The sequence below is a fragment of the Lepidochelys olivacea genome (assembly GCF_965140295.1).
Source record: "Lepidochelys olivacea isolate rLepOli2 genome assembly, chromosome: 7".
In the NCBI taxonomy this organism is placed as follows: Eukaryota; Metazoa; Chordata; order Testudines; family Cheloniidae; genus Lepidochelys; species Lepidochelys olivacea.
The window spans coordinates 32,069,329-32,096,824 of NC_140417.1; the positions used below are offsets into that span (position 1 = coordinate 32,069,329).

Consider the following 27,496-nt stretch of genomic DNA (forward strand, 5'->3'; position numbering starts at 1 on the left):
GACAGGCTCCTGGGCTAGACGGACCTTTGGTCTGACCCAGTATGGCTGTTCTTATGTTCTTAATGGCCCGTTATAAACCTGAAGGTTAAAAATCAAGGTGTTTGGGTTCCCGTTGCACAGGCAGCTACAATTCTGTTGGTGGCACTGGCTTAATTGTCATTGCTACTGCTACAGAAGAGGAAAAATAATGTCTTTACGAAGTGATGAACAACAACACTTCTAGGAGGCTACTAATTGGTTTCAGGGCCTCACTGGCAGATACTTACCCATCTCTTCCTTCCCAACCACAGGAATACATGAATTGTCAAACTGGATCAAGTCAGTGATCCAGGCAGCCCTGTATTCAGAACCTTCTACTTCTAGGGTAGAGCTCATCTGCACAGAAGACAGAGCTTTCTCAGAGGCCAGTCTGAGACTGGGAACAGATTCACCCCAGGAATTAAGGACCATCCAGAACTTCCATCTTTGGCTCCAAGTGCAAGGCGTGCTGCTCTGACATGCTTTCTTTAACACACCCAGGCCAGTGCATACATTTAAAAAAAAACAAAAAACAACAAAAAAGGAAACTAACCGCACCCAGACAAAATAATGTCCTGCACACAATACTCCTCTTAGGGAAAGGATGGGAGAGACAACCACATATGATAGATTTAGACATGTCACTTAATGCCTGTATTCAGATACTATAGTGATGAGGGTGGAAGACCATCTAGTTCAGGGGTTCTCAAACTGGGGGTTGGGATCCCTCAGGGGGTCATGAAGTTATTACATGGGGAGTCATGAGCTGTCAGCCTCCACCCCAAACCCTCTTTTGCCTCCAGCATTTATAATGGTGCTAAATATATTTTAAAATGTTTTTAATTTATTAGGGGGGTTGCACTCAGAGGCTTGCTATGTGAAAGGGGTCACCAGTAAAAAAAAAAAAAGTTTGAGAACCACTGATCTAATTCTTATTTAGCACTTTTCATTAGTAGATCTCAAAGTGCTTCAGTCTTGAATGTATTTATCCACACAACACGCCTGTGAGATAGGGAAATAAGATAAGAATTTATATAGAATAGAATCCCATCTCCAATAGTGCCCAGCTGTTTCAGAGAAAGGTGCAAAAACACTGCAGTAGATAGATGTGAGATAATCTGCCCCCAGGGAAAGTTTCTTCCTAACCCCATCAGAGGTTGGGCCATGCCCTGAACCATCTGTTGCTATTGTAGTACCCCCTATACAAATTCCACTCTCCGTGTTACTCTCAAAAAAAACCATTCGGAACAAGAGCAAACTCTTCATGTTTCAGTGTATTAGCTGATCACCAGCGGAGGGTGAAACACTTCCCCTGTTCCATAGTACATGTAGATGCATTCTGGGAGTGGAATTACCCCTTCCTCTGAAGCAACCTGCAACAGCTGCTATCAGAGGACAATGGACTAGATTGGCCGCTGGTACTCTCTTGTATGGCATTTCTATGCTCAGTCGGAAGATATGCACATGTGCAAAGAGCTGAGCAATTTTTTTTTTTTTAATTAATCCCAATATACCACGCAGCTTTGGTAGTAAATGCTGACACAGACAGAGTCAGGTCACTAGCTGCTTAAATATTCCTCTCTCAAAACCCACATTCAAATACAATTTGTATTGTGCTTTTTAAAAAGGGGAGGTATTGACCCAATACCAGTGTATGACAGACCCTGGCAGCAGATGAAAGAACCTGGTGGTGCGCAGCGCTCACCCCAAGGAAAGAATGTCTTGTTTGTTCTTTGTTTTCTCCCTTCCTCCTTCCCCCACCCTCACCCAGGACCACACGAGAGGGAGATCAGAGAGGATGAAAGCCAACAGCAGATACTGTGAGGCCCCCAGCCCAACTCATCTGGGTTTAATGCAGGGGCTGGGGTGGAGGAAGCTGGGGAAGGGACAGGAAAGGCAGTACCATCACTAGAGGTAAACTGGCCAAGCAACAAGCCATCTTTAACCATACAGCTACACTGCTATAGAAAGCCTTAAGTGAGTCTACACAGCCTTTTGCAGTTACAATGATGTCAGTTAAGGGTGTAATTTGTAATAACTCTTCATACTGAAAAAAAAGTATTTTTGCCAATATAGCTTATTTTTTTCAGGGAACTGGTATAAGTTATACTAGTAAAAGCACTCTTTGGCCCGCATAAGCTGTGTATACTCTAGTAGGGTTTACCAGCATAGCTATCAGCAAACCTTTTCTAGCTTAGACTAGGCCTCGGGATTCCAGTTTACAGCCTCTTACAGTATACCTCTGCTTATGTGAAAGACTCTGGGTTGGGAAGTAGGAGAGAAAAAGAGGTCAAGAGAAGGCAGCACTATAATTTATTTCAGCAGCATCTAAGGGCCCCAACTATGATCAGGGCCCCACTGTGCTAGGCATTGGGCAGACACACAGCAAGATCGTCCCTGTCCCAAAGAGCTTACAGTCTAAATGGACAAGACAGAGGCCTTCTCTACACCCAGAATTCATATAGCTATACCTTTTTAATTAGGGGTATGATTTAAAAAACAACCAACCAACCAGATATTAACCCCCACTTCCCCCCAATGTGAGTACTGGAATAGCTTTTTCCCCTTCCTGTACAGGAGTAAGGTATAAATAGACAAGCACATTTATACTGGTGTAACTGCATCCACACTAGGGGAGTTGTACCACTTTAACTATACCGATACAGTTAAGCAGTAAAACATGTGTTAAGACAAGCCCAAAGACTGGGTGGGGAAACAGAAGCAGAGAGGTGAAGTGACTTGCCCATGGTCACACAGCGAGTGAGTGGCAGAGCTGGGAAAAGGATCTTACTCCCCATTCACCACCCTCTCCTGGCGACAAACTGGAACTGCAGGTCAAGTTACAGCACAACTGAGTCAAGGGACCCTAGTTACATAGGCTGACTCTGAAACACGATTAAAGGGCAGCCCACCCTATGAAATGGGGGAACAGTATTAGAATCAGGACAGAGGACAGCTGTATCCCTATTCCCTCTTGTGTACAATGGCACTTGGAAGACCAGCTAGCTGGTTCTTCAATTTGTTTGGTGTTAAGATCAGTTATGTTTCCAGACAAGATAGGAACAGCCAGATGTGTATTGAACTACCCAGTAATTTAGCCGCTGGTCTGAATTCAAGAAAACAGTTTACTTTACATTATGCTTCCTCTCTATTCAAATTTGAGGAGATATCAACAGGCCGAGCTCATCTCCTCCAAGCAAAAGGTATAACTTTATTGGTGTCAGTCTGGAGTACAGTTGCTTAATGAAATGAGTAAGACAGGGGTTTTCAAACTGGGTGTCAGGACCCCTCAGGGGGTCCCGAGGTTATTATATAGGGGGTCACAAGCTGTGAGCCTCCACCCCAAACCCCACTTTGCATCCAGCATTTATAATGGTATTAAATATATAAAAAAGTGTTTTTAATTTACAAGGGGGGGGTCGCACTCAGAAGCTTGCTATGTGAAAGGGGTCCACAGTACAAAAGTTTGAGAACTGCTGGACTAACATCTCACTGCTGAAGATGTACTAATGAGATACAAATGTTGATTCAAAGTCAGGCTGCTGGCAGGAAGTGGCTGTTGTCAAGGGATGATCAAAGGGAGGGGCTTGCCATGCTGACTCACTGAGAAACCAGCCTCCTTTTCCATTTATCAGATGGTTAACCAGGAGTAAATTAAAGTTGTAGGGGACAACTTCTCCCCTATTGTTCAGGGAAGGCAAATGCCTCCAAAATTCCCTCTACAAGACAGGCTGGAAGCATGCATTTCATCCAGAAGTTTCAGTGTGTGTATTTCTTTGTAAGTCTACCATGAAGGAGACTACGACAAAAAAAATTAGGCCTAATAGTCTACACTGGGGGTGCCTCTGCATGCAATGGGGCCTGTCGTCTAGGCTATGAACCACAATCTACATTGTATCTGTGCCAATCACAGCTTTCCCCTGGTCTACACTAGAAACACGTCGATATAACGACATTGCTCAGGGGTGTGGAAAATCGTAGTTATACCAACCTTTAGACAGTGCAATGTTGATGGAAGAGCTTCTTCTGTTGACATAGCTATAGCTCTCGGGGAGATGGAGTACCTATGCTGATTGGAGAAGCTCTCCAACCCAGTGGATAGCGTCTTCACTTGGGCTGTCGATTAATTGCAGTTAACTCATGTGATTAACTCAAAAAAATTAACTGTGGTTAAAAAAAATAAATCGTGATTAATCGCACTGTTAAACAATAGAATACCAATTGAAATGTATTATATATTTTTGAATGTTTTTCTACTTTTTCAAATATATTGATATCTATTACATCACAGAATATAGAAGTGTACAGTGCTCACTTTATATTATTTTTATTACAAATATTTGCACTGTAAAAATGATAAAAAAATATTTTTTTTCAATTCACCTCATACAAGTACAGTAGGGCAATCTCGATCGTGAAAGTGTAACTTACAAACGTAGATTTTTTGTTTTTTTGTAACTGCACTCAAAAGAAAGAAAAAATGTAAAACTTTAGAGACTACAGTCCACTTGGTTCTACTTCTTGTTCAGCCAATTGATGAAAACAAACCAGTTTGTTTTAATTTATGGGAGATACTGCTGCCTGCTTATTTACAATGTCACCTGAAAGTGAGAACAAGGGTTTGCATGGCACTTTTGTAGCTGGCGTTGCAAGGTATTTACGTGCCAGATATGCTCAACATTCATATACCCCTTCATGATTCAACCACCATTCTGGAGGATATGCTTCCATGCTGATGATGCTCGTTAAAAAAACGGTACGTTAATGAAATTTGTGGCTGAACTCCTTGGTGGACAATTGTATGTCTCCTGTTCTGTTTTACCCTCATTCTACCATATATTTCGTGTTACAGCAGTCTCGGGTGATGACCCAGCACGTTTGTTTTAAGAACACTTTCACAGCAGATTTGACAAAACGCAAAGAAGGTACCAATGTGAGATTTCTAAAAATAGCTACAGCACTCAACTCAAGGTTTAAGAATCTGAAGTGTCTTCCAAAATCTGAGAGGGATGAGGTGTGGAGCATGGTTTTAGAAGTCTTAAAAGAGCAACACTCCAATGCAGAAACTACAGAACCTGAACCATCAAAATGAAAATCAACCTTCTGCTGGGGGCATCTGACTCAGATGATGAAAATGAACATGCGTCGGTCCGCTCTACTTTGGATGGTTATCAAGCAGAACCTGTTATCAGCATGCACGCATATCCTCTGGAATGGTGACTGAAGCATGAAGGGACATATGAAACTTTAGCGCATCTGGCACATAAATATCTTGCAACGCCGGTTACAACAGTGCCACTCGAATGCCTGTTCTCACTTTCAGGTGACATTGTAAACAAAAGCGGGCAGCATTATCTCCTGCAAATGTAACCTAACTTGTTTGTCTGAGCAATTAGCTGAAGTAAGACTGGGTGGACTTGTAGGCTCTAAAGTTTTACATTGTTTTATTTTTGAATGCAGTTATTTTTTGTACATAATTCTACATTTGTAAGTTCAACTTTCATGATAAATATATTGCACTACAGTACTTGTATTAGGTGAATTGAAATATACAATTTCTTTTGTTTTTTACAGTGCAACTATTTGTAATAAAAATAAAGATAAAGTGAGCACTGTACACTTTCTATTCTGTGTTGTAATTGAAATCAATATATTTGAAAATGTAGAAAACATCCAAAAATATTTAAATAAATGGTATTCTATTATTATTTAACAGTGCCATTAATCACAATTAATTTTTTTAATCGCTTGACAGCCCTAGTCTTCACTAAGCTCTACAGTAGCGCAGTTGCTGCAGAGCTGTAAGTGTAGACAAGAGGTTTGCTTGTGTAACACTTGGGATTTATATACTAGGTTATACCCATAGGTAGCTAAAACCAAGACATGGCCTTAATCCCAAAATCTACATGAGCCAGCAAGTCAATCAAGATAGTCCCTCTCCAGCACCTCTGCCATGTGTAACTTCTATGCTCTCCCAGAGTAATCAAGGATGTTTGCTGCTGGCTACACAGAAACCCCATCTATTTTTGGCTTTCTACTCTTCCTGAAATAAAAAGGCTCCCTTTTCTCATTAGTACCTGCCCTTCCTTTAGGCACATAGCTGACATGCTGTGTTCACAGCCCTGTCTGTTTGGAAGAGTGTCAGAAACTCCACCCATACGTTACACTTCCACCAACACTATTTCTGGGTTTTAATCTTTGTACTTGTGGTCTGCAGCTATCTGACTGTTGGCAGCTTTAAGGAATGGGGAAGAACTGTTTTTGGGGTGGGGGGAAAATAGGATAAACTTTAGGAAAGGAAAACTCAGGTATGACATCAGGCAAGAGTTATGAATAGTCTTCCACTTCCCTTTGGAAGACTAATTGTAAGCACATAAAGAAAACTATCATGTCATTTTATTCAGTATTTCTCAACCTCTTCTGGTTCACAAAAGTAAAAATTGTTTAAATGATAAACTACTACTACTACGACTACATTTAACCTCACAAGCTTTAAAGGTTTTGAATGCCCTGAAGTTATTCTGAAAAGTTTCTTCTCTTGGCTTTGGATTGTAATAAAATGTTCAATGCCTCGTGACCCTGCCCCAGCAGTTGCAACCCACCAGTTAAGAAATACAGATCTAGTTCACCTCCCTGGCAATGCAGGGATGTTTGTCCATTTATCAGTTTTGTAGTCTAGTTTTAAATGTTCCAAGTGATAGGCTACTCAGACTTACGAGAGAGAGAGACAGACAGACAGACATACAGCAGATGGGAACAGTCACACACGAGCAGTAAAGGGACTATTATTAAAATTATCTGTATCACAGTAGAAACTAGAAGCCCCAAGATGAACCCCACCCCCCCGATGTTGGATGTTGCACAATCACAAAGTAGGTCTTCACGGCAGAGTTTGCTCAGGTGATTGGCACCCAGGTCTGAGCAGCCACATTGCAAGCCATACCTGAGTTATTCTCTTCTCACCCGTGTTGCTTTCTCCCATGTGGCTCACTGGATTTCTAGGGGAGTATCTTGTCATCCTTTGTGCTGCAGTCAGGTGAGCTGCTCTATGGATTCTTTCCCAGTGACTTGGGGGAAAACTCGTATGTTCTTCTGGGAAAATGGGGGGAATTGCGGGAAGGCACTGGAAGACTATCAGCACTACTTCCTCAGTGCACAGTGGATGGGTTACCAGCCCCGAGTGGAACCTGGGCTCTAACTTACCCCACACCAGTCAAGCCAGCTAGCCTGAGCTGGAAGCACCACTCAGCTCAGGTGAGGTGTCTACATGTGTGGATTGGAGGGCATTGGGGCAACACCCAGGTAAAAACCTCAGCTAATTCTGCAGTGAAGTTATACTCACAGGGAGAGAGTCTCTGCCCTAAAGAGTTTATCTTAACTAATGGTGAAATTTTCAAAAGCACTTAGTGACTTAGAAACCTAAGTCACATTTAAAAAAAAATAAAAAAATCAATGGCACTTAGGCTCTTAAGTCACTTAGGAGTTTTTGAAAATTTTACTGTACATTTGTACAACGGGGCATAACCTGGCTGACTGTAGTAGGACCTACCTGCATCAAAGTGATAAATCTAAATGAACACGAGAAAGGAAGGATAGTTACACTTATTTCACATGAGGAATTGAGGAACAGAGAGACTGAGGGCTTGTCTACACTTGAAACTCTATAGCAGCACAGGTACACCACTGCAACGCTGACACTACCTACGCTGACAGGAAGCGTCATCCCATCGTTTTAGGTAATCCACCTCCCCGAGAGGCACCAACTAGGTTGACAGAAGAATTCTTCCATCGACTTAGCGCTGTTAACACTAGAGGTCAAGTTGGCTTAACTATGCTGCTCAAGGCTGTGCATTTTTCACAGCCCTGAGTGACGTAGATAAGTTGACCTAACTTTTTAGAGTGGAACAGGCCACAGTGACTTGCTCGAGATCACACAGCAAGTCTCTGGCAGACAATAAAATTGACCCCCTTATCTCCACAATCCCAGTCTAATGCCCTAACTACAAGGCCATTCTTCCTCTCAAAGGCAGACTAGAGAATCAGACTGGTTTAGGCTCTGTATTGTGAAACGAACCATTTTCTAGTAACCTAAGGAAGGGAGAGGGAATCGGGTTTCATGTGTTCTAGTCCCAGTATTGTCACACACTCATCTGCGAATGTGGATGAACATATCTCTCAGCACCTCCCTGAGATACAGCTCGCACAAGGGATAGAAAATTTTTTAATTCAGTCACGTTTCCCAATGCTTTCAAATCCTTGGATGGAACCTGACAAAAGAGCACAAAGGCTATTTAATACTTACCTTCTTGTCCCTTCAATTATCATCTTCAGACAATGTTTAAAGAGATCCTCAAATGATCCAATAAGTTGACCATTCTACAGACAAAGAAAGAACAACTTGATTTGTTACAAGTTTTCTCTGAGGAAAGTCACATAGACCATGCCAAGAGCAGAGTTCAGCCAAACAGACTGGGAAAGACTCTGGTAGCCTCCCCACTCCCTCAAGGAACAACGGGGAGATGCCAACCAAAGTTGAAGGTCATCCTTTAAAAGGCTGCCCATAAAGTTAATAAATCCTGGTTTCATTTGGTAACATGGTGATAGCCTCCTAGAGAGGCTGGGATTCATCCACATAAAGAAGCCATGGATATTTGGGTTGCCTGGCAATTCAAAGATTCTAATGGGCAGTAAATACTTCGGACAAAACTCATCTAAATTCTTGGCCAAACTCAAGGAATATCCCTCCATTACTGTTGTACCGGCATTGCCTTTGATGTGCCATCACTCTGAAGGGACATGCAACGAGGGGTAGGAGAGCCTTCCAAGGACCTGCTCCATAGCAGCCCCAAAGATGTTAGCTCATGGTATTTACTAGACCGCAGAGAGGAAATGCATGTGGATCCTCAACTCCCTTGGGGAGCAACTTACCTCAACTTGCTCGTGTTTAGCATCGAGAAAAGGACCAAACTAGAAGAAAACAAGAAGTCAAGAAAGAAATTCAAAGAGAGAAAAATCTATCCCTTGCATCCTGCCTGCTCACTGACTTGTGCTCCAGCCCTGAATTGTGACCAAGGCTGCATTAAACATAGGTAATATACAAGACGCAGCTGGCAAGAAAGTTTTCTAGAGACTGGGAGCCAAGACTCTTGGGTTCCATCTCCTGGCTCAGGGAAGGTGTGTGGTCAAATGAACAACAACGGAGGAAGGAGAGCCAGGATTCCTGAGTTAAGGAGAGAGCATAACTTAGTTGATGATAGCAGTGGACTGGGAGTCAGGTCTACTGTGCAGAAATGGGCATAGAAAAACTACGTCACTTTGTCCTCTGTGCCTCAGTTTCCCCACCCAGGGGCTAACATCTAACTGGAACCCTGGATACCTGGGTTCTAGTCCCAGCTCTGCTACTGGCCTCTGAGTGATGTTAGGCAAGTCACTTTCCTCTCTCTGTGCCTCAGTTTCTCCATCTATAAAATGGGGATTATGTTACTTGTCTCCTTTGTAAAGCACTCAAGAAGCTACAGATTAAAAGTGTTATCAGAGCAAGGGAAGCTGTGTGATTGATCATATACTAGGAAAGTGCTTTGTGATCGCTGAACAATGGTTTTGCAACATTGGATACGAATGGTCCATTTACTCAGTCTATTGGCCATTACCAGCTGCTTTAGAAAGAGGAGCCCCTTTCAAGACAACTATGGGGAAGTTTTCTTCTTAACTACAGACAGTTAGTGTATGGCTTCTAATCTAAAGGAGGAGGGTTCGTCTCTTAAAAAAAGTGACCCCATCTAATAAATTGTCTGAAGGTATTTTTTTATTTGTTTGCTCTGTCTGAAAAGTTCAAGTCAAGTCCATTGGTACTATCCCGTAATCTTTACTAACAAGACCAAAAACCCATGTCAATCTGAACACGTGTTTCCCCACTCCTGAGACAGAAGGTTCTATAGAGTCCTAATAGCCCATGGTGTCCAGATAAAAATCAGCTTAGGCCGCGGATCGCCTTGTTCTTCTTCGAGTGCTTGTTCATGTTCCCATCAGGTGTGTGCGTGCACACTAGCCGGAAGATTTTCCCCTAGCAGCAACTGTAGGATTGGCCTGTGTGACCCCTGGAGTTGCGCCTTTATGGCGCCCAATATAGAGCCCTGCCTACTCTACACCCCCTCAGTTCCTTCTTACAGCCAGTGACGGTAGCTGGAACTTCCCCTTGCTCTTCTCGTGCTTTGGCAAGTGGATTATCAGTGCTTTATATGCTGTACATAGTTAGTTTCCAGTAGTTACTATAGTTTAATAAAAAGAACAGGAGGACTTGTGGCACCTTAGAGACTAACAAATTTATTTGAGCATAAGGTTTCGTGAGCTAGTCTTCATAAGTTTCAGTTACGGATGGTCCCCTATGTTTTCCCCCTGCATTTGTTATCGGGGCATGCTGTGATTCCCAGGCTTTAAGACTTGCCAGATTTGTGTGAAGCGCATGCCAAAAAGGGACCCCCAAAACTCCTGCTTAGGGTGCCTGGCTGAGGGTCATCAGAAAGACCACTGCAAGATCTGTTGGGAATTCCAACCAAGAACCATTAAGGAGAGGGAGCAGCGTCTCAAAATTTTCCTTATGGAGGCAGCTCTCCGACCTCAGTTGGACCTAGGTGCTGGTGATCCTGCTTCCAGCACATCGGCTTCGGGGAGAAGTGATCCGGCGCCATCTTTGAAGGATCCGGCGTCAAAGAAAGATGCTGGCAAGGAAGCTCAGCATGGTCATGGAGTCTCTTGGGGACATTCCAGCCTTCGGCACCGGTCCCAATCACCAGCGCAGAAGAAAACGAGGTCAGAGAGAGGCCAATCTCCCTCAGCAAGACCCAGGGACCAGCCACCAGCGGCACCTCAGTCGGGCCACGGCTCGGGGACTCAGAGTGGGGCCATGCTGACTTCTGCCCAGGTGAGGCAGTTGAGTCCGGGCCCATCTCGCTCACCACACCCATTGGAGCATCTACAGCTCTTGTATACCCCAGAGGCTTTCGAGGCAGCGCAGGACCTATTGAGGCTCACAGCGCTGTTCTCTCTGCCAAGACAGGAGAGTGTCTCGGCACCGCAGGTTCCATCCTGGCACCCCGTGCAGCCTAAGAGAAAGCCAGCGATGATGGCACGCTGATCCCCATCACCTCGGCACCCTTCTACTCCAGCATCCCCATCCTGTGAGCACAGTCGGTCCCTTGCTTCTCGACACTCTACCTCGAGAGGAGTAGCACCACCCTGGTCCTCCTACTCAGAGTTGGACTCATACCGCTCCAACTATAGCGGGAGCAGAAGATCCTCCTCACAGCATCATAGGCAGTCCTGACCAACACAGTGGATCCCTCAATGACAAAATCAACCACAGTGGCGCTGTTGGACTCTGTGGGCTTTCCATCAAGCCCAGGGTCAGAGCCAGGGGTCCCACTTGGGTGCAGCATCAGTGGTATCTGCAACATTCGTTCTGCCATGATTGGCACCGGAGCCAGTGTCTCGGTCATTAACACTGTTATCTTTAGCAACGGAGGCATCAGTGGCCCCGATTGCGGCTATGGCACACCCTCGGCACTGACGCTACAGGAACCCTGGCACATGTTGCACCAGGTGCCGGCACCAGCATGGGGCCTGACACCTGTGCCTTTCACAGCACCATGACCAGGCCAACCTACTGCAGTTTCCACGGGGTCAAGAGATCCCTCAGGTGGGGACAGTAGGGAGCAACCACCTCTCCTGGTGCTCTCCTTCTCCCCCCAAGATGAGGCCCTAGCGCAGGGGTGGGCAAACTTTTTGGCCTGAGGGCCACATCAGGGAACAAAAATTGTATGGCAGGCCATGAATGCTCACAAAATTGGGGTTGGGGTGCGGAGGGGGGTGAGGGCTCTGGTTGGGAGTGTGGGGTCCAGGGTGGGGCTGGGAATGAGGTGTTTGGGCTGTAGGAGGGTGCTCTGGGCTGGGATCGAGGGGTTTGGAGAGCAGGAGGGGGATCAGGGCTGGCGCATGCGGTTGGGGCATGGGGAGAGGCTCAGGGGTGCAGGCTCCAAGTGGTGCTTACCTCAAGCATCTCGCGGAAACAGTGGCATGTCCCTTCTCTGGTTCCTACATGGAGGCATGGCCAGGCGGCTCTGCACGCTGCCCCATCTGCAGGCACCATCCCTGCAGCTCCCATTGGAGGGGGCTATTGGAGGATGGAGGAGCTGGAGCAGGGCCGTGGTGTGGCCCCCAACCCTTCACCCCAGCAAGAGCACCAGAACAGGGCCATGCTGTGTGGTGCGGCCCCCGACCCAGCGCCCTGACTGGAGCCTTAAAGATTCTAGAGCCACCTTCAGGTCCCTGGGCCTCTAAACTTCAACACAGCAGAGACACTTCTGTCTGCAGCCCCAGCAGCGGTTCAGTCAGCAGAACCCACAAAGATGGATCCAGAAGGAGGAATCAGAATGGCAGGAGAAGACCATGCCAACCCTCTGGCTAGGGCTCAGGACAACCCAACCCATCTTCAGGCACCAAGCCGGCCCATTGAAGGCACAGTCGAGGACGGTGTACCACACCTGACAATGGATCCACCCTGCCTTACTTTCTCGTCCCGACTATCCCCTTTCTACCGTGCATGGTTCTGTGTCACCTCAGACTGGTGGGTGCTCTGCATGGTAGAGAGGGGATACTCCATCCAATTCTGTGCCCTCCCACCCTTCCAACTCTCTTCAGGGACCCTTCTCATGAGCAGCTCCTTATCCAGGAGATGCAGTCACTCCTGTCTTTAGGGACAGTGGAGGAGGTTCCTCAGGAGCACAGGGGGCGAAGGCTTTTATTCCCGGTATTTCCTATACCGAAAGCCAAAAGGTGGCCTCAGGCCCATCCTGGACCTACGAGAACTCAACAAGTTTGTGAAGAAACTCAAGTTCCGCATGGTCTCTCTGGCCTCCATCATTCCCTCATTGGATCCAGAAGATTGGTATGTTGCCCTCGACCTGAAGGACGCATACTTTCATATCGATCATCCAGCTCCACAGGAAGTACCCCAGGTTTGTGGTGAACAACACCCACTACCAATTTACAGTCCTCCCGTTTGGCTCATCAGCAGCACCTCATGTTTTCATCAAGTGCATGGCAGTCGCTGCGTTTCGGTACAGGTGTTTCCTTAACTCGACAACTGGCTGATCAAGAGCTGCTCCAAGACCCAAGTAGAAGCTCAGGTCAGATTCATCAGAGCCACCTTTGACAACCTGGGTCTCCTTCTAAAGGAAGCGAAATTGACTGTCCTCCATCCAGAGAATAGAATTTATAGAGGCAACATTGGACTCGACCCAGGCCAGGACATGCCTGCTGCAAGCGAGGTTTCAGGCCCTGACCGATATGATTCGAGGCTCAGTTTCCCACCACCACAGCAAGGAACTGCCTGAAGCTTCTCGGACACATGGCTGCCTGTACCTACATGGTGCAGCATGCCAGACTCAGGCTTCAACCTCTTCATGGCTTGCGATAGTGTACCGCCTGGCCAGGGACAGCTTGGACAGGATCATGACCCTGCCTCGCCTGGTCCTTGACTCCCTCCTATAGTGGCTCAACCCTCAGGAAGTATGCTCAGGGATCCCCTTCGCCAGTCTGCAGCCGTCTCTGTTGCTAGTGATGGACGCATCAGACTTAGGCTAGGGAGCACATCTGGGAGACCGCAGGACTCAGGGTCTCTGATATCAGGCAGATCTGGCTCTTCACATCAACGCCAGAGAACGGAAAGCAGTGCGCCTGGTGTTCCAGACCTTCCGGGCATACACATTGTCCCGTTAAGTATTAGTCATGAGAGGCAACACCACGGCAATGTTTTATATCAACAAACAGGGGGGTGAATGCTCCTCTCCCCGGTGCCAGAAAGCCCTCATGCTGTGGGACTTCTGTGTAGAACATTCAATACACCTGCAAGCGTTGTACCTCCCTGGGGTACAGAATGAGCTGGCGGACCACCTCAGCAGGTCGTTTCAGGGCCACAAGTGGCCCCTTCATCCGGACGTCATGATTTCAATCTTCCAGAGGTGGGGCTTTCCCAGATAGACCTATTCGCCACGCGATACATCGGGAAGTGCCAGCAATTCTACTCCTTCCAAAAAAATCACAGCTAGGGCTCCAGCGTGGACACATTTCTCCTCCATTGGGGAGGTTATCTCCTATATGCCTTTCCACCCATACCATTAGTTCACAAGGGACTCCTCAAGATCTGGAGAGAACAAGCTCAGGTCATATTAATAGCACCAGCCTGGCCCCGTCAGCACTGGTACATATCTCTCCTACCCTGCTGCTCTTTCTGGACCTTCTGAAACAAGATCATGGTTGTCTTCAACATCTGAACCTCGAGTTGCTTCACCTCACGGCATAGAAGCTCCATGGTTGAACCAGATTACGCTTTCCTGTTCAGGCCAGGTTAGACAGGTCTTTCTTGGCAGCAGAAAACCCTCTACGAGAGCCAAATACCTTGCCAAGTGGAAGAGATTTTTAACCTGGTCGGTGCAGCGCTATTCATCCCCAACACTAGCATCAGTGCTGCTTATTCTGGACTACCTCCTCCATCTGAAGCAGCAGGGGCTTTCGTTACTGCCAATAAGAGTGCACTTGGCTGCCATCTCGGCCTTTCACCCAGGTGAGGAGGGCCGCTCTGTGTTTGCTAACCCGATAGTCAGCCAGTTCTTAAAAGGGCTTGACTGGCTATACCCTAACGTCCGTCAGCCTGTCCTGATCTGGGACCTCAACCTGGTCCTTTCTAGACTCATGGGACCACCTTTTGAGCCCTTGGTGATGTGCTCCCTGCTCTACCTCTCTTACAAGATGGCGTTCCTGGTGGCAATAACTTCGGCTAGGAGGGTGTCTGAACTCAAGGCCCTAGCCTCAGAGTCCCCTTATACTGTGTTCTATAAGGACAAGGTGCAGCTCAGGCCTCACCCTGCTTTCCTCCTGAAAGTTGTGTCGCAGTTTCACATTAACCAGGACATCTTTGTCCTGGTGTTCTACCCTAAGCCACATTCCAGCGGCAGGGAGCAGACTCCGCTCACTAGATGTCCGCAGAGCACTAGCCTTTTACATCGAGAGAACAAAGTCGTTCAGAAAAATCAGTCCAGTTATTCATGGCGGTGGCAGACAGAATGGAAGGCCTACCCATGCCATCACAATGCATTTAGTTGTGGATCACTTCCTGTATCTGTGAGTGCTACAATCTGGCGGGAGTTCCTGCACCCCCGATCGCTGCGCACTCCACCAGGGTGCAGGCTTCATCAACAATGTTCCTGGCACAGTTCCCTACTCAGGAAATCTGCAGAGCAGCGACATGGTCCTCCATCCACCCTTTCACCAACTGTTATGTGATTACGCAGCAGGCCTGAGATGACACGGTCTTTGGTAGAGCGGTGCTCCAATCAGTGGATGACTCTGACCCCACCTCCTGAACTCGGGCTTGGGAGTCACCTGATTGGAATTGACATGAACAAGCACTCGAAGAAGAAAAAATGGTTCCTCACCTTCTCGTAACTGTTGTTTGTCGAGATGTGTTGTTCTTGTCCATTCCAATACCCACCCTCCTACCTCTCTGTCGGAGTAGCTGGCAAGAAGGAACATGGGGTGGGTGGGGGGGAAGGGTCAGCACAGCTCTATATTGGGTGCCATGAAGACACGACTCCAGGGGACACCCAGGCTGACCCTACAGTTGCTGCTAGGGGAAAAATCTTCCGGCCACCGTGCACGTGTGTGCACACACAAACTGATTGGAATGGACATGAACAACACATCTCGAAGAACAGTTACAAGAAGATGAGTAACTGTTTTTTTCAAGGTGCCTTTCACCTTTTCTGAATAGAAGGGTAAATCACTGACTCCCAAGGGAATTTAATAACTGCCTGTATTTGCTGTACACTCTCACAGAGATTGTGAGGCTATGGGTAACTTTACGTAGTTACATACAGAAACTGGGCTTCATTTTTGGTTTAAATTCATTATGCATTTTTTAAAAAAATATATATAAAATGAGATTACCTAACATAAAAATGTTACTGCAACCAGCCTCTTCTGGGCAAACACAGGTTGGTTTTGAAGTCACACTAGGACCTCTAGTGGGCTATCCGATAAACCCTATCCCTTGTGTGGTACATAATCTAAAAGCTCTTCGGTTCACAGCTAGTCTTGTTTAGAATTCAATTTAAAGAAAATCAAAGAAGAGGCAACATGGGCTAATGGATAGAGCACTGGCCTAGCAGTCAGGAGACCCAAGTTCTATTCCCAGCTCTGCTACTGTGTGAACATGGGCAAGTCACTTCCCCTCTCTCTGCCTGTTTCACCTCCCTTTATTTGTCTTGCCTATTCGGAGCAGGGACTGTCTCACTGTATCTGTGCAACACCTTGGACAAGAAGGCCTCAAACTCAGTTGGGGCTCTAGGATATACTACAATACAAAAGCTTCCTCTTAATACTACTGTGCACTTAACTCAGTAACTTACAGGAGTGAGTGTATTTCTCTCTCAGATGGAGAAGCCTGAGACACTCAGACTTTCCCAAGGCCACAGAACAAGACAGTGGCAGAAACAGAGTCTCTGGACAGATCAGCTTGAGAGGTCCTAGAATCTGAACTGTTATAGACCTCACACACTTTGGAATGAGCTTCCTCTGCCCCAAGGAAGTATGTAAACCATTAATCAGTGTCTCTGCCTCCATGCCCAATCCAGAGAGGATGCCAACATATTACAGCTCAGTTAGAGACAGATTCACATCCTTTATGGATTGGGCACACAGAAAGGCATGTACTAACTCTAGGTGGCACTCACTCTAGGGCTATTCCTGTCAACCAAGAAGATGTGCACATTACAGCAAGGTAGGCATTTGCATCAGGGAATTCAAAACTTCACATGGAGATAAAAAAGCATTCATATATTATGGGCCTTGTAAGAGGACTTGCAGCAATAAGCTTTGACCAAGAATGGTCATCTTGCTTTTGGATTGTAGCCTAATTGATCACAGCTGAATTTTCACATCATTTTTTAAGCCTAGTATTTTTGAATGGAAACAGTTTTCAGCTACATGTTATAGCATTTAGTTACAAAGCAACGGCACAAAAAAGGGAAATAAAACCAAGGTCCTGAAAGCCCATGTTCATTAAATATCCCATGGCACTTTTCATAAGAGCATTAACCCCAGTGTCCTGGCCAAACTCCAGCTTTGAGTAATTCCATTCTGCCTCCTTCAATTCCCCACCTGCAATTTTAATTAAATATGGGAATCTTCCTCTTTTCTAGTCCTTAACAGTTATGTTGTGTTGCTATGCAGTCAAACAGCTGCAATGATTCTCAGAGGATTTGTGCTTTAGAATCCTATTATTATGGACCAAGGCCACAACTGGAATCAGGACCTCATTGTGCTAAGAACTGTACAAACATACAGGAAGACACAGACACTGCTCTGCAATGCTTACATTCTAAAGCCCCAATCCTGCAAAAAAAGTTATGCACACGCTTAACTTAAAGCATATGAACAATTCCCTTGATTTCACTGGCACTACTCACATGCCTAGAGCTAAGCACCTTCGTGCTTTATCTCATCCTGCCCCTCACACTGAGAGGAACTCCCGCAAAACATCTACAAAACTACCTCATTATCCTCCTTCAAAACCCTCCTCAAGATCTCTGTTCTGTGATGCCTATAAAAAAAAAAAAGTGACAATAGTTAGGCTGCTGGCGTGCTGAGATCACAGCCTAGTACGCTGGCCAATATTGTCTCATTGTTTCCTTGTACTCCCCTGTCTGTCTGTATCCATCTGTTGCGTGTGGTCTTATACTTGCAGTTTAAGCTCCTTAGTGCAGGGACCATCTTTTTGTTCTGTTTGTACAGCACTTAGTGCAGTTGGGGGCCTTGGTCCATGACTAGAGCGCCTAGGTGCTATAGTAATACAAATAATAATAAAATATGCTTAAGTTTTTGAGAGATCAGAATGTAATTGATGACCAGATGTAGTAAGTGTAACGGTTGGAGGTAGAGGAGAACAGGCCCTACATAAACAGAAGAAATATTTCAGAATAATTACTAGAGCAAAAGCCATTTCTCAGGAGACGCCTAGTTGGGACCGCAGCCCTTGTTCTGCCAGGAACTCCATGTGGGAAGGCCCCTGCATGGAACCCCATTGAAGTCAATGGGCTCCATGCTGGGCAGGTGTCCATCTGCATAGAACTCATTGCAGGATCCGAATCCAAACATGCAACTCTTCTCCTGAATAACCCAAGAGGAATAAATCTTCTCTCTTACCAGGATGCAGACATCTGGCTTGTCTTTGTTGATAATATCAATCAGATCCAACATAGGGTCATAGGTGATGCTGTCGGAAGTTGTGTAGGGCCCACAAGCAAACAAGACCATTTGCAGCTCCAAATCTAAAATGTATTACAACAGTTTTAACACAAGTTTCTAAGCTCCCCCTTTGCCCATAGGGCATCCTCTATCCTGCCATCATACACGTGGGGGATTTCCATTTACCTTTGCTTGGCGCTGTTTGCTCTCTCTAAGATCTTGCTCTCAGATGTTGCACACAGAAGCATCCATCAAATGGAAAGAGAGGCACTGTGATGTGATGTTTAAGATCTGATACACACACACAAGCCCAGTGCTATTTCTTAGCTGTTCAATTTTTCTGGCTGGGGTGTGCAATATAAAAGAGCATCTCCCCACCCTGCCACTTAAAATATTTCTGTTTAGGGTTCTATTCACAGTGATTCTGGATGATTTTAGACCAAAAAACAAACACGAAAAAAAACACTTCTCTTCTTATGCGTCAGATGGTCTTACAAGGGATGCTATCAAGGCAATCATGTTGTGCCACATCACTGATTGAGGGAAGGAGGATAAAATCCAAGACATTGCTTGTGTTAAGTATTTGCATGGGGAGGATGAGAAGTAGAAGGAAGAGAGACAATTCAGCATCATGAGTGATTCATACTGCCCTGTTTAACTCACCCCCAAGTTTAGCCAGATGATTTATTGTGCAATAAAGATATCAGTACAAGCCAGAGGTTCTCAATGAAGGGGGTACATCAGACTTTGAGGGGGCCCAATGAGCCTTCTTATGGTTCAGTGGTTATGGTAGAAGTGAGGGGCTGGCAAGTTCCAGGTCACAGCACCACTTGGGTGTGGCCTGTCCACCCCTCTGTCATGACCAGGGGGTGGGGGAATGGGCCAAATTTAAGTGGGTGGTGTTGCCTTCTGGTGCGCAGGAGGGGAGATGTGGCATCACCTCTCAGGTTTGGCTCGGCCGCGCCTCCATCTGAGAGAGGAGAGACTGGGCCAAATTTGAGTGGGTGCTGTTGTGACTTAGTGTGCTTAAGGGTGGGGGGTATTTTTGTAGTTGGGGGGAGCCTCCAAGTGCTAAACTGGGCAGTGCTAAAGTGGGGCGTGGTTCAAGGCAGGTTGAGACTCTGATACAGAAATACTGGAGAGGTCAAGAGTGACTCCTTAGCATGTTATGATCTGATCATTTTTCCTCTGATTCCCTCCCCAATTGCCCTTCCAACAGATGGAAAGCTGCTGAAATATCTATATATATATCTGGGCGCATCTTAAAAAATTCTAACTAAAGGCCTTTGGTTGGGTTTAAGCCAGCCCCTGAAATTAATTAAATTTTTCATGACATTCTCAGTGCAGAGTCAGAACACAGGAGATTATTTTAACAGATCACTGGGATTGGATCCAAGAACAATCCCACAATGGACCTATTAAAAAAAATAGGAAGCTATGCCCAGTAAAGAGTATGTAATGATGCTTTTAAAGTTTAACGTGTACCAGATCTGAGAAACTGCACTAGCTGCAGTTTGTGCTATTGAGTGTGTATCTGTCTAATTCTCTAAAGAACCAGTATGCAAAGCTAACCTTGATTTTCTAAGCTGGGGGGGATGGTGGGGGAGGGAGAAATCTTTAAAAATAATTGAACTCACCTTCAACTTGCTCTGTAGATTGGTAGAAAGGAAGAGGCACCCCCTGAAGAGAAAGGATACTTGAAAATCATTGCAAGCAAAGGGAATAATTGCACATGGCCAAATTCTATTCTCAGCAACACCAATATAAACCCACAGCAGGATTTGGTCCATAGGCTCTACATAAAAGACATTTATTCCATCCCTGCAGGAGTGAGGAGAAAGTTTGATTTGATTAACTAATAGGGACAAATACATTCTTGGGTGATTATCACATGCCTCTGTGGTACCGTGAAACACAAGACCATAGGGCAAGTGACCTCAACCACCTGTGATGTGCATTAAGCTCTATAAATCTACTACCCACAGGGGCTTAGTGAGATTAAAAAATGGGGGGGGGGGGTTAGCCTCATGCATTACTGATAGATATCACATTGCTGCAGCAGCCATCCAAAAACTATACATCCCCAAAGGAGCACTTAGATAGCCTCAGACAAACCCTGTGATACTTAGTGAGATGCATTTACTTAAGAGGTCTTTGCAAGATGTCTAAGTCATGGAATAAAGATAAAGTCTAACCACCCCTGCTGCATGTGCACAAACAGGTGGATGGATGCTTGCTAAGGAAGTAAAGTTAGATTGCTGTTTTTTGGTATGTAGATTTCAAGGAACATCAGCACTACAGGAGGTGTTTGGGAATCAGAATGTGGAGCTTGGGGAATATCATTGGCCTATTAGAATCAGCATTGAAACTGAACAGAAAGTATTCCCTTCTGCGCTCTTTAGTTTAAAAGAGCCCTGTTTTATTGACTTTGCAAGACCTATTTACTCAAGCACTATCAAAGGTGATGGGACTCCTAGTGAGTTGTGGATAATCTTTCTAGCAGTTTGATTTCTGGATGCCACATTAGTAAGTGTTGTATTTTCTGATGTTCTAGGGTGTCACCATATCTAACACCTAGCGATACACAGATGCAACAAACCTGACACAAAAGATGTACACTGAAAAACAAATCTTGGCCTAAATTTTTCAAAAGTCCCTCACAATGTGGGGGGATCCAACCTAAGGCACAATAAAGGGGCCCAGTTTTCAGGAAGTGGGTGCTAAGCACCTTTTGAAAGCCAGGCTTCTTTAAACGTATCATGTTGGGGACTCAAAAATAGAGGCCCCAAAGTCATTACCTACTTTTGACAGTTTAGACCCATGTTTTAACAGATGTGCCTCACAAATGGTAAGATTAACTTGAACGCAGTACAAGTTACTTAGATAGACAAGACTAACTCCTTTTCCAGAAGGGTTAATTATTTAATCATTCAGAATTATTTCACAATTAAATTGTTTGATCATCCAACTATAAAAATCGCTTGTAAGCATATGCACCAAGTTTCTAATCTGCCCGGGGGTGCTCCCCCTGGCTCTGTCCCAGGCCCCACCCCCACTTCACCCCTTCCCCTGAGCACATCCAGCTCTCGTTCCTCTCCTCTCCCCCCATAGCACCTCCTGCACATTGCGGAACAGCTGATCGTGGCAGGTGGGAGGCGCTGGGGGGGAGCAGGAGGCGTTGATGGGGGGCTGCCGGTGGGTGCTAAGAACCTACCCTTTTTTTTTTTCCTGTGGTGCTCTAGCCTTGGAGCATCCATGGAGTCGGCGCCTATGTTTGTAAGAACAGAGAAGCCAGTTTCTGGGAAAAAGTTCTAGACCTGCTCCTGATGTTTCATTGACAGCACAAAGACATGGGAAGAGTAGAAAAGGATTTGTGCTTAGTTGGATTTACTCACCTCGTACAGCTTAGATGCAACCAGTTTTCCACCCGTACTGTTAATACTCTCCATCACCACAACCTGGAAAACAGTTAAATAGAAGAAATCCATGACACCAGGGTGACTGCTTGTTCAGACTCAGGAAAGGGCTAGGCTATCAGTAATACCTAGCTTTTATTTAGTATTTTCTTCAGTAGATTGCAAAGCATTTTACAAAAGAGATCAATATCATTAGCCCCATTTTACAGAGGGAAAACTGAGGCACTGAGAGGGGTCATGACTTGCCTAAGGTCACCTGATAGGCCAGTGGCAGAGCCAGGCATAGTATCCAAGTCCCCAATCCAGTGTTGTATCTATTATGCCAAAATGGTTTTATTAGAAGGTAATATATTTCTGCCTATCCCCCAAGTAGTAATAATAAGACCTTGGCTATTATTTTTTCATATTCAGATCTCAAAGTGCTTTACAAAACAAAGTAAGCATCATCCCCATTTTAAAGATGGATAAACTGAGTCACAGAGACTAAATAATTTTCAAAGTTATCCAGATTCCACGGAAACTCATTAGGCTCCTTTGACAATTCAAACCATCCGCACCCAGCATTCTAGAAATCAAGACTCAAACCTTGAAAACTCTCTTATATAATTCCTGCATCTCAAAGTAATGGACAGATTTGCTAGCCCCTTCTGCCCCCAGCAATATGCCCTGTCCAACACCTCACCTGTCCTGGAAAGAGGGAGTATTCTTTCAGTTCTGATAAATCCACAGGAACTTGCCCTCCTGAAGAGTGTTCTCGATCCCCTTCTAGAATGACTGACTTGGCATTCAGTTTTCCATTGCTGTCACAGGCAATCTGTCCCAGCACAGTGACCGGTTCCTACAGAACAAAAAGCGTAGAATGATCTTAGCCAAAGGGACCTTACTGCACAAATTCATCTCCCATGCAAGACAGCAGTCTCAGAAGCTCCACAAATTTCCAGTGCCTTAAAAACTAAGCTGAATCCCAGGACAAGGAAGAGACCCCTCAGCCCTAATTTTCAGGCCCAATTTTTGACCTGCAATAAACTATCCTAACAATGGACTTCTGGGGAAGAGAAATAAAGTTCTCTCTCAATGAATCAGTTGTGGATGCAACTCATTGCAGACACAAATTTTTACCGTAGTTTGCAAATCAGGCCCGTTTTTGCTGGGCCAATTTGGCTTAAGGAGGCGGCAGTGCAAACCAAGCAAATTGATGCATGGTCACAGTTGTATCTAAAGTACTTACATGTATCTCAATACTGTAGCATCTGAGAAGCTCACAATATTTAAGGCATTTATCCTCATTACACCCTGGTATGGTATACAAATCACTATTATTCCACTGTACAGATGGGGAACTAAGGCATGCAAAGATTAAGTGACTTCCCAAGGTCATACAGGGAGTCTGTTGGGCAAGCAGGGAATTGAACCCAGGTCTCTAAGTCTCAGGCCAGTGCCCTAAACACTAGACCATCTGTCCTCTCAGCTGGAACTCTTTTGGACTGTTCAGGTTGTGCAAGTCTGCTATGCTGCTCTCCACATCCTACAGACATCCTCACATGCTCCAGCTGGTCTTCTGGCTCTGTCCCCTCAGACGGTTCCAACATACTGCTGACTTTCTGGCTATTGGTTCTCCTTGTATGTAAAAGATGGAGTCTACTTAAGCCTAATTTATATGGATAACTAACATCCATTGTTACATAAGACAGGAAGTTTAGAAGGAATTTAAGCCCTCCTGCCTAAAGGCATATGCCAGTGCATAAATAACAGGCACGTGGAAGGTCCCCAATAGGAGTAATTCCATTGTTGTCTTCTTTGATGTTTCTTATACCTTCCTCTAAAGCATCTGGTATTGGCCACTGTCAGAGACAGGATATCGGGCTACGCAGACCCCGATCTGATCCAGTCTGGCAAGACTTCTATTCTTATAAGTTTCCTTGAGAATAAGGAAGGAGAGAGTAACTACACAACATGCTATTGACCAACAGTCTCAAAGGTGCAACTTCTATATATCCTGCAATATTTAATGGAAAAATCACTGCCAATGCAATGTAGTGACAGACAAAGAAACAACAACAGAAGAGACTTGCAAACACACCCACTTTTGAAAAAGCTCCTGAGATGCAGTGCTTACCTGTGCAGGGACTAACACAGAAGTGAACTCCTCTATCTTGTAATGTTTCTTCAGTGCATCCCCGAGTTCTTCTATCTTCCAGGACAGTACTAAAATCATAAAACAGTGTAAGAACATTTAAGGTTTCTGCAGAAACAAGCAGACAGAACATGAAGTCAGGAGCCAATTTAAAATAGAGTTTCTCTTTCAGGATCCAAGGTACTTATCTGCCCCCCACCACCACGAGGGAACCCAAGTGTCTCACAAATTTTTAACATATTCATACTCACATTACCCCATGTAAGGTAGGGAAGTGCTGTTATCCCCATTTTATAGATGGGGAACCGAGGCACAGAGAGACTAAACGATTTATCTAAGATCACACAGGAAGTCCATGGTGGAGCAGGGAATTGCACCCAGGTCTCCAAAGTCCGAGGATCGCACCTTATCCTACTGCCTTAACAAAATTCCATAACTCCCCTATCTCCATATACCCCAGTAGTCACCAATGTCTGATAGTACTCTAAAGCAGAAGAAAGTACTCTGCCTAACCAGCAAGGGAACAGCTGGACTCATGGATAGTGATTTCTTGAGATCAGGAAAGGCAAACTTAATTGCCTACTTTAACTGGAGGTCAAATGCCATCTTTGAATAGTATGAAGTACCTGGATCATTCCATATGAACATGTTGAACAGTACAGAAAATGTTAATCGGGGGGCTCCTAATTACCCTCTCTCATAACAAAAGCAAAGAGGCAGTCAATGAAATTGGAAGGCAGCAAATTTAAAACACACATAAAATAAATAGGTTTCAGAGTAGCAGCCATGTTAGTCTGTATCCGCAAAAAGAAAAGGAGTACTTGTGGCACCTTAGAGACAAACAAATTTATTTGAGCATAAGCTTTCGTGAGCTACAGTTAGTCAGTCTGTGGAAATACAGCTACAAGAATTTAGTAGGATTCAGCATTTATATGACTATCCACAGTTCCATTAAAGAGGGTTGGGGCAGAGTGGGGGCGGGGGAGAGAAGAAGGAAAATAAACCCACTTGCTTCAAAGCTTGAGCCAACTTCCAACCTGCCCTATGGGCAGGTTATTCCATAACTGACCACCTCAAGTTTCTTGCAGCTTCCACAGAAGCACCTAGCACTGTTCAATATCTTGTGTCCTAAACAAAATGCTGCCCTGAACCAGTTTTGGAATTCCTATTTATAGGGGCAAACCAAATCTCTTGTGTCTCACTAAATTATTGGCTTGATTTTCAGTGATGCTGAGTTCCCACATCCTGAATTCAGTGGAAGCTGTAGATGGCCAGCACCTCCAAATACAAGACCTGATTTTCAGTCAGTCAATCACGGTAGTATCAGAGCTCCTTCCACACAAAAATTAAACGCAAAAGTGAAGTTTATAGCAGACTTCATGGCACTGCTCCCTTTTCAAGGTCTCATTTGTGTGTGGGGGGTGTTTTTTTTTTTGGTGGTCTGTTGGTTGGGGTTTGGGTACAAAGGGGTGTCAGTTTTTTGCATGCTATTCTTATGGCGGAAAGGGTTTTGCAGCATTTTCTAAATGTAGTCAGGGCCCAGACTCGCCTGATCCCCTCGAGAAGTTTGCTCCATAGCTGGATCTCCTTATCCAAAAATGCACTGCCCCAGTTCTCACATTCTTCATCTTGTGCTTTGTAGTCTGTATTGTCCCAGAGGAGGGCAGCTGTCATGGCGGTTCATAGAGCAAAATTTGCTATTTGATCTCACTGGGGGTTGACCCATTAATTGCTTTGCTCAGACTGGCATCGGAAGCTAACTGGGAGCCAGTGGAGGGACTAGGACACAGGCCTGATGTGCTCACAGCAGCCTTCACAATGTTCACCAGAACAGAGTTTTCATTGGGAAGAAGCTTCTGGCTTCTCTAGTTAGTAAAGATGTTAAGAGCCGAAGCGTAAGGTACCATAAGTCTTTAGGGGTTCTTACATACAAAAAATCTTTAAGGTACCTTCCCGGATGTCATGAAACTTTTGGAACATGAATTTGTAACTCTTGGTTAGCGACTGTTCTGGTGGACCAAAGAGCTTCACACTTGATCTGTGGCCTCCTTTTCCACTCCAGGATGTGCCCTGCACAGAGCCAAATGAGGTTACCACCTCACCTCGGTTGCTCCGGGAGCCATACTTCTGAGAGGGAGTAGCACTGCATGGAGGGAAGAAAAGGAATTGTGAAAAGTGACTTGATCTCATTTGACTTTAAAAGCAACAAATCTAGTACAAGTTAGACCAAGCCTTCTGTAACATGGGTTTATTCAGATATCTAATGGCTTAGATATAGAGACGACTTCTTCTGCCACAGAAATTTAGCCACCTTTTGGGTGGGATGTGGCAGCTGTTTAACACAGCATAACAATACAATACAATGGTTTAGAACAAGAATAATCTTGTATCCACATGAAACTGCAGGGGGAGTTTTAAGCAGGCAAGAATATAGGTACCCAAATTGGAATTTAACCAGATGATGGGATTATTGTCACTAACGCTTACAAAGAAAAAAGCTTCAACACAAACAAACCATAACTCAGCGGGCTCTTCAATTGCTAAGTGGTTGAGGCACTGGTAGCAAGTTTCTCTTTTCACCTGTGCTTTTCCTACTATCCATAGGCATGTGCAAGTATCAGGATTCCCAGAAACTGTCCTGGGCCAGCAGCTTGTTGAAGTCTTTCCTGCTATACTCTGGGTGTCTCTTAGATAGCAGTAGTCTAACCTGTCAGTAGTTTCTGCCCACCCAAACCCAGTAGTGGTAGATCTTTGTCTCTACTCTGTTGGCTGTCTTTGGGAGGGGAAAGCAGAGACATCTCTGATCAGATAGCGTCCCACAGTGGTCAGTCATTTCAGAAGAAGGATTGTCCAGTGGGTAGGGAACCAGTTTAGGACTTGGGAAGACATGGATTTAATTCCTGCCCCACCACAGAGTCCCTGTGTGACCTTGAGAGAGAGAGAGAAAAAAAAAGTCACTTAGCCTAAGCTCCCCATCATTAAATAGGGGATAATAGCACTGCCTCACCTCACAGGGGAGTTGTGAGGTGATTTCATACTAGTGATAGGGACCATATACGTGGTTAAAACAGACAGACAGATCTGCTCCCTGACTTACTCTAGCTTTGCCTCCATGTCATCAGATTAGCATACACCATGAGACTGGGAAGGCAGTGTGGATTAGGGCACCAAACCAGGACTCAGGAGACCTGGGTTTTACCCCCAAATTCTGCCACTGACCGCCTTTGTGAGCTTGGGCAAGTCACTTTGCCCGTTTCTCTCTCTCTCACCCTTCATCTGTCATGTCTAAGTAGCTCTCTGGGGCAGGGATTCTCTCACTATGTTTGTAGAGTGCCTATCACAATAGGGTCCCCAACCTTAGGTGCAGCCTCTAAGTACTACCGCATAGTTATTAATAATCTGTGTCCATCACCAATAGGGTTGTGAAGACAGGAAAGATTCATAGATTTTAAGGCCTGAAGGGACCATTATGATCATCTAGTCTGACCTCCTGTGTAGTACAAGCCAGAGAACCTCATCCAATAATTTTTGCATCAAACCCATAAATTCTGCTTGAGCTACAGCATATTTGTTAGAAAAAATATCTAGTTTTGATTTGAGAATTTCAAGGGATGGAGAATCCACCACA

General features: G+C 45.2%; 1 protein-coding gene across 4 annotated transcripts in view; it reads right to left on the bottom strand.

Annotated features, from left to right (window-relative positions):
- Positions 1–27,496, bottom strand: part of POLA2 (DNA polymerase alpha 2, accessory subunit) — a 44,870-nt gene that overhangs the window by 12,782 nt on the left and 4,592 nt on the right. For all 4 annotated transcript variants that reach the window (XM_084633856.1, XM_084633855.1, XM_084633858.1 and 1 more), the window contains exons 6-13: positions 25,818–26,011; positions 23,851–23,939; positions 22,417–22,572; positions 21,714–21,776; positions 19,956–19,998; positions 18,277–18,401; positions 8,947–8,985; positions 8,321–8,394 (exon numbers count right to left, since the gene is read on the bottom strand). In XM_084633856.1, coding sequence (XP_084489982.1) covers positions 8,321–8,394; positions 8,947–8,985; positions 18,277–18,401; positions 19,956–19,998; positions 21,714–21,776; positions 22,417–22,572; positions 23,851–23,939; positions 25,818–26,011 — 783 coding nt within the window. The remainder of the gene's footprint in view (positions 1–8,320; positions 8,395–8,946; positions 8,986–18,276; positions 18,402–19,955; positions 19,999–21,713; positions 21,777–22,416; positions 22,573–23,850; positions 23,940–25,817; positions 26,012–27,496) is intronic.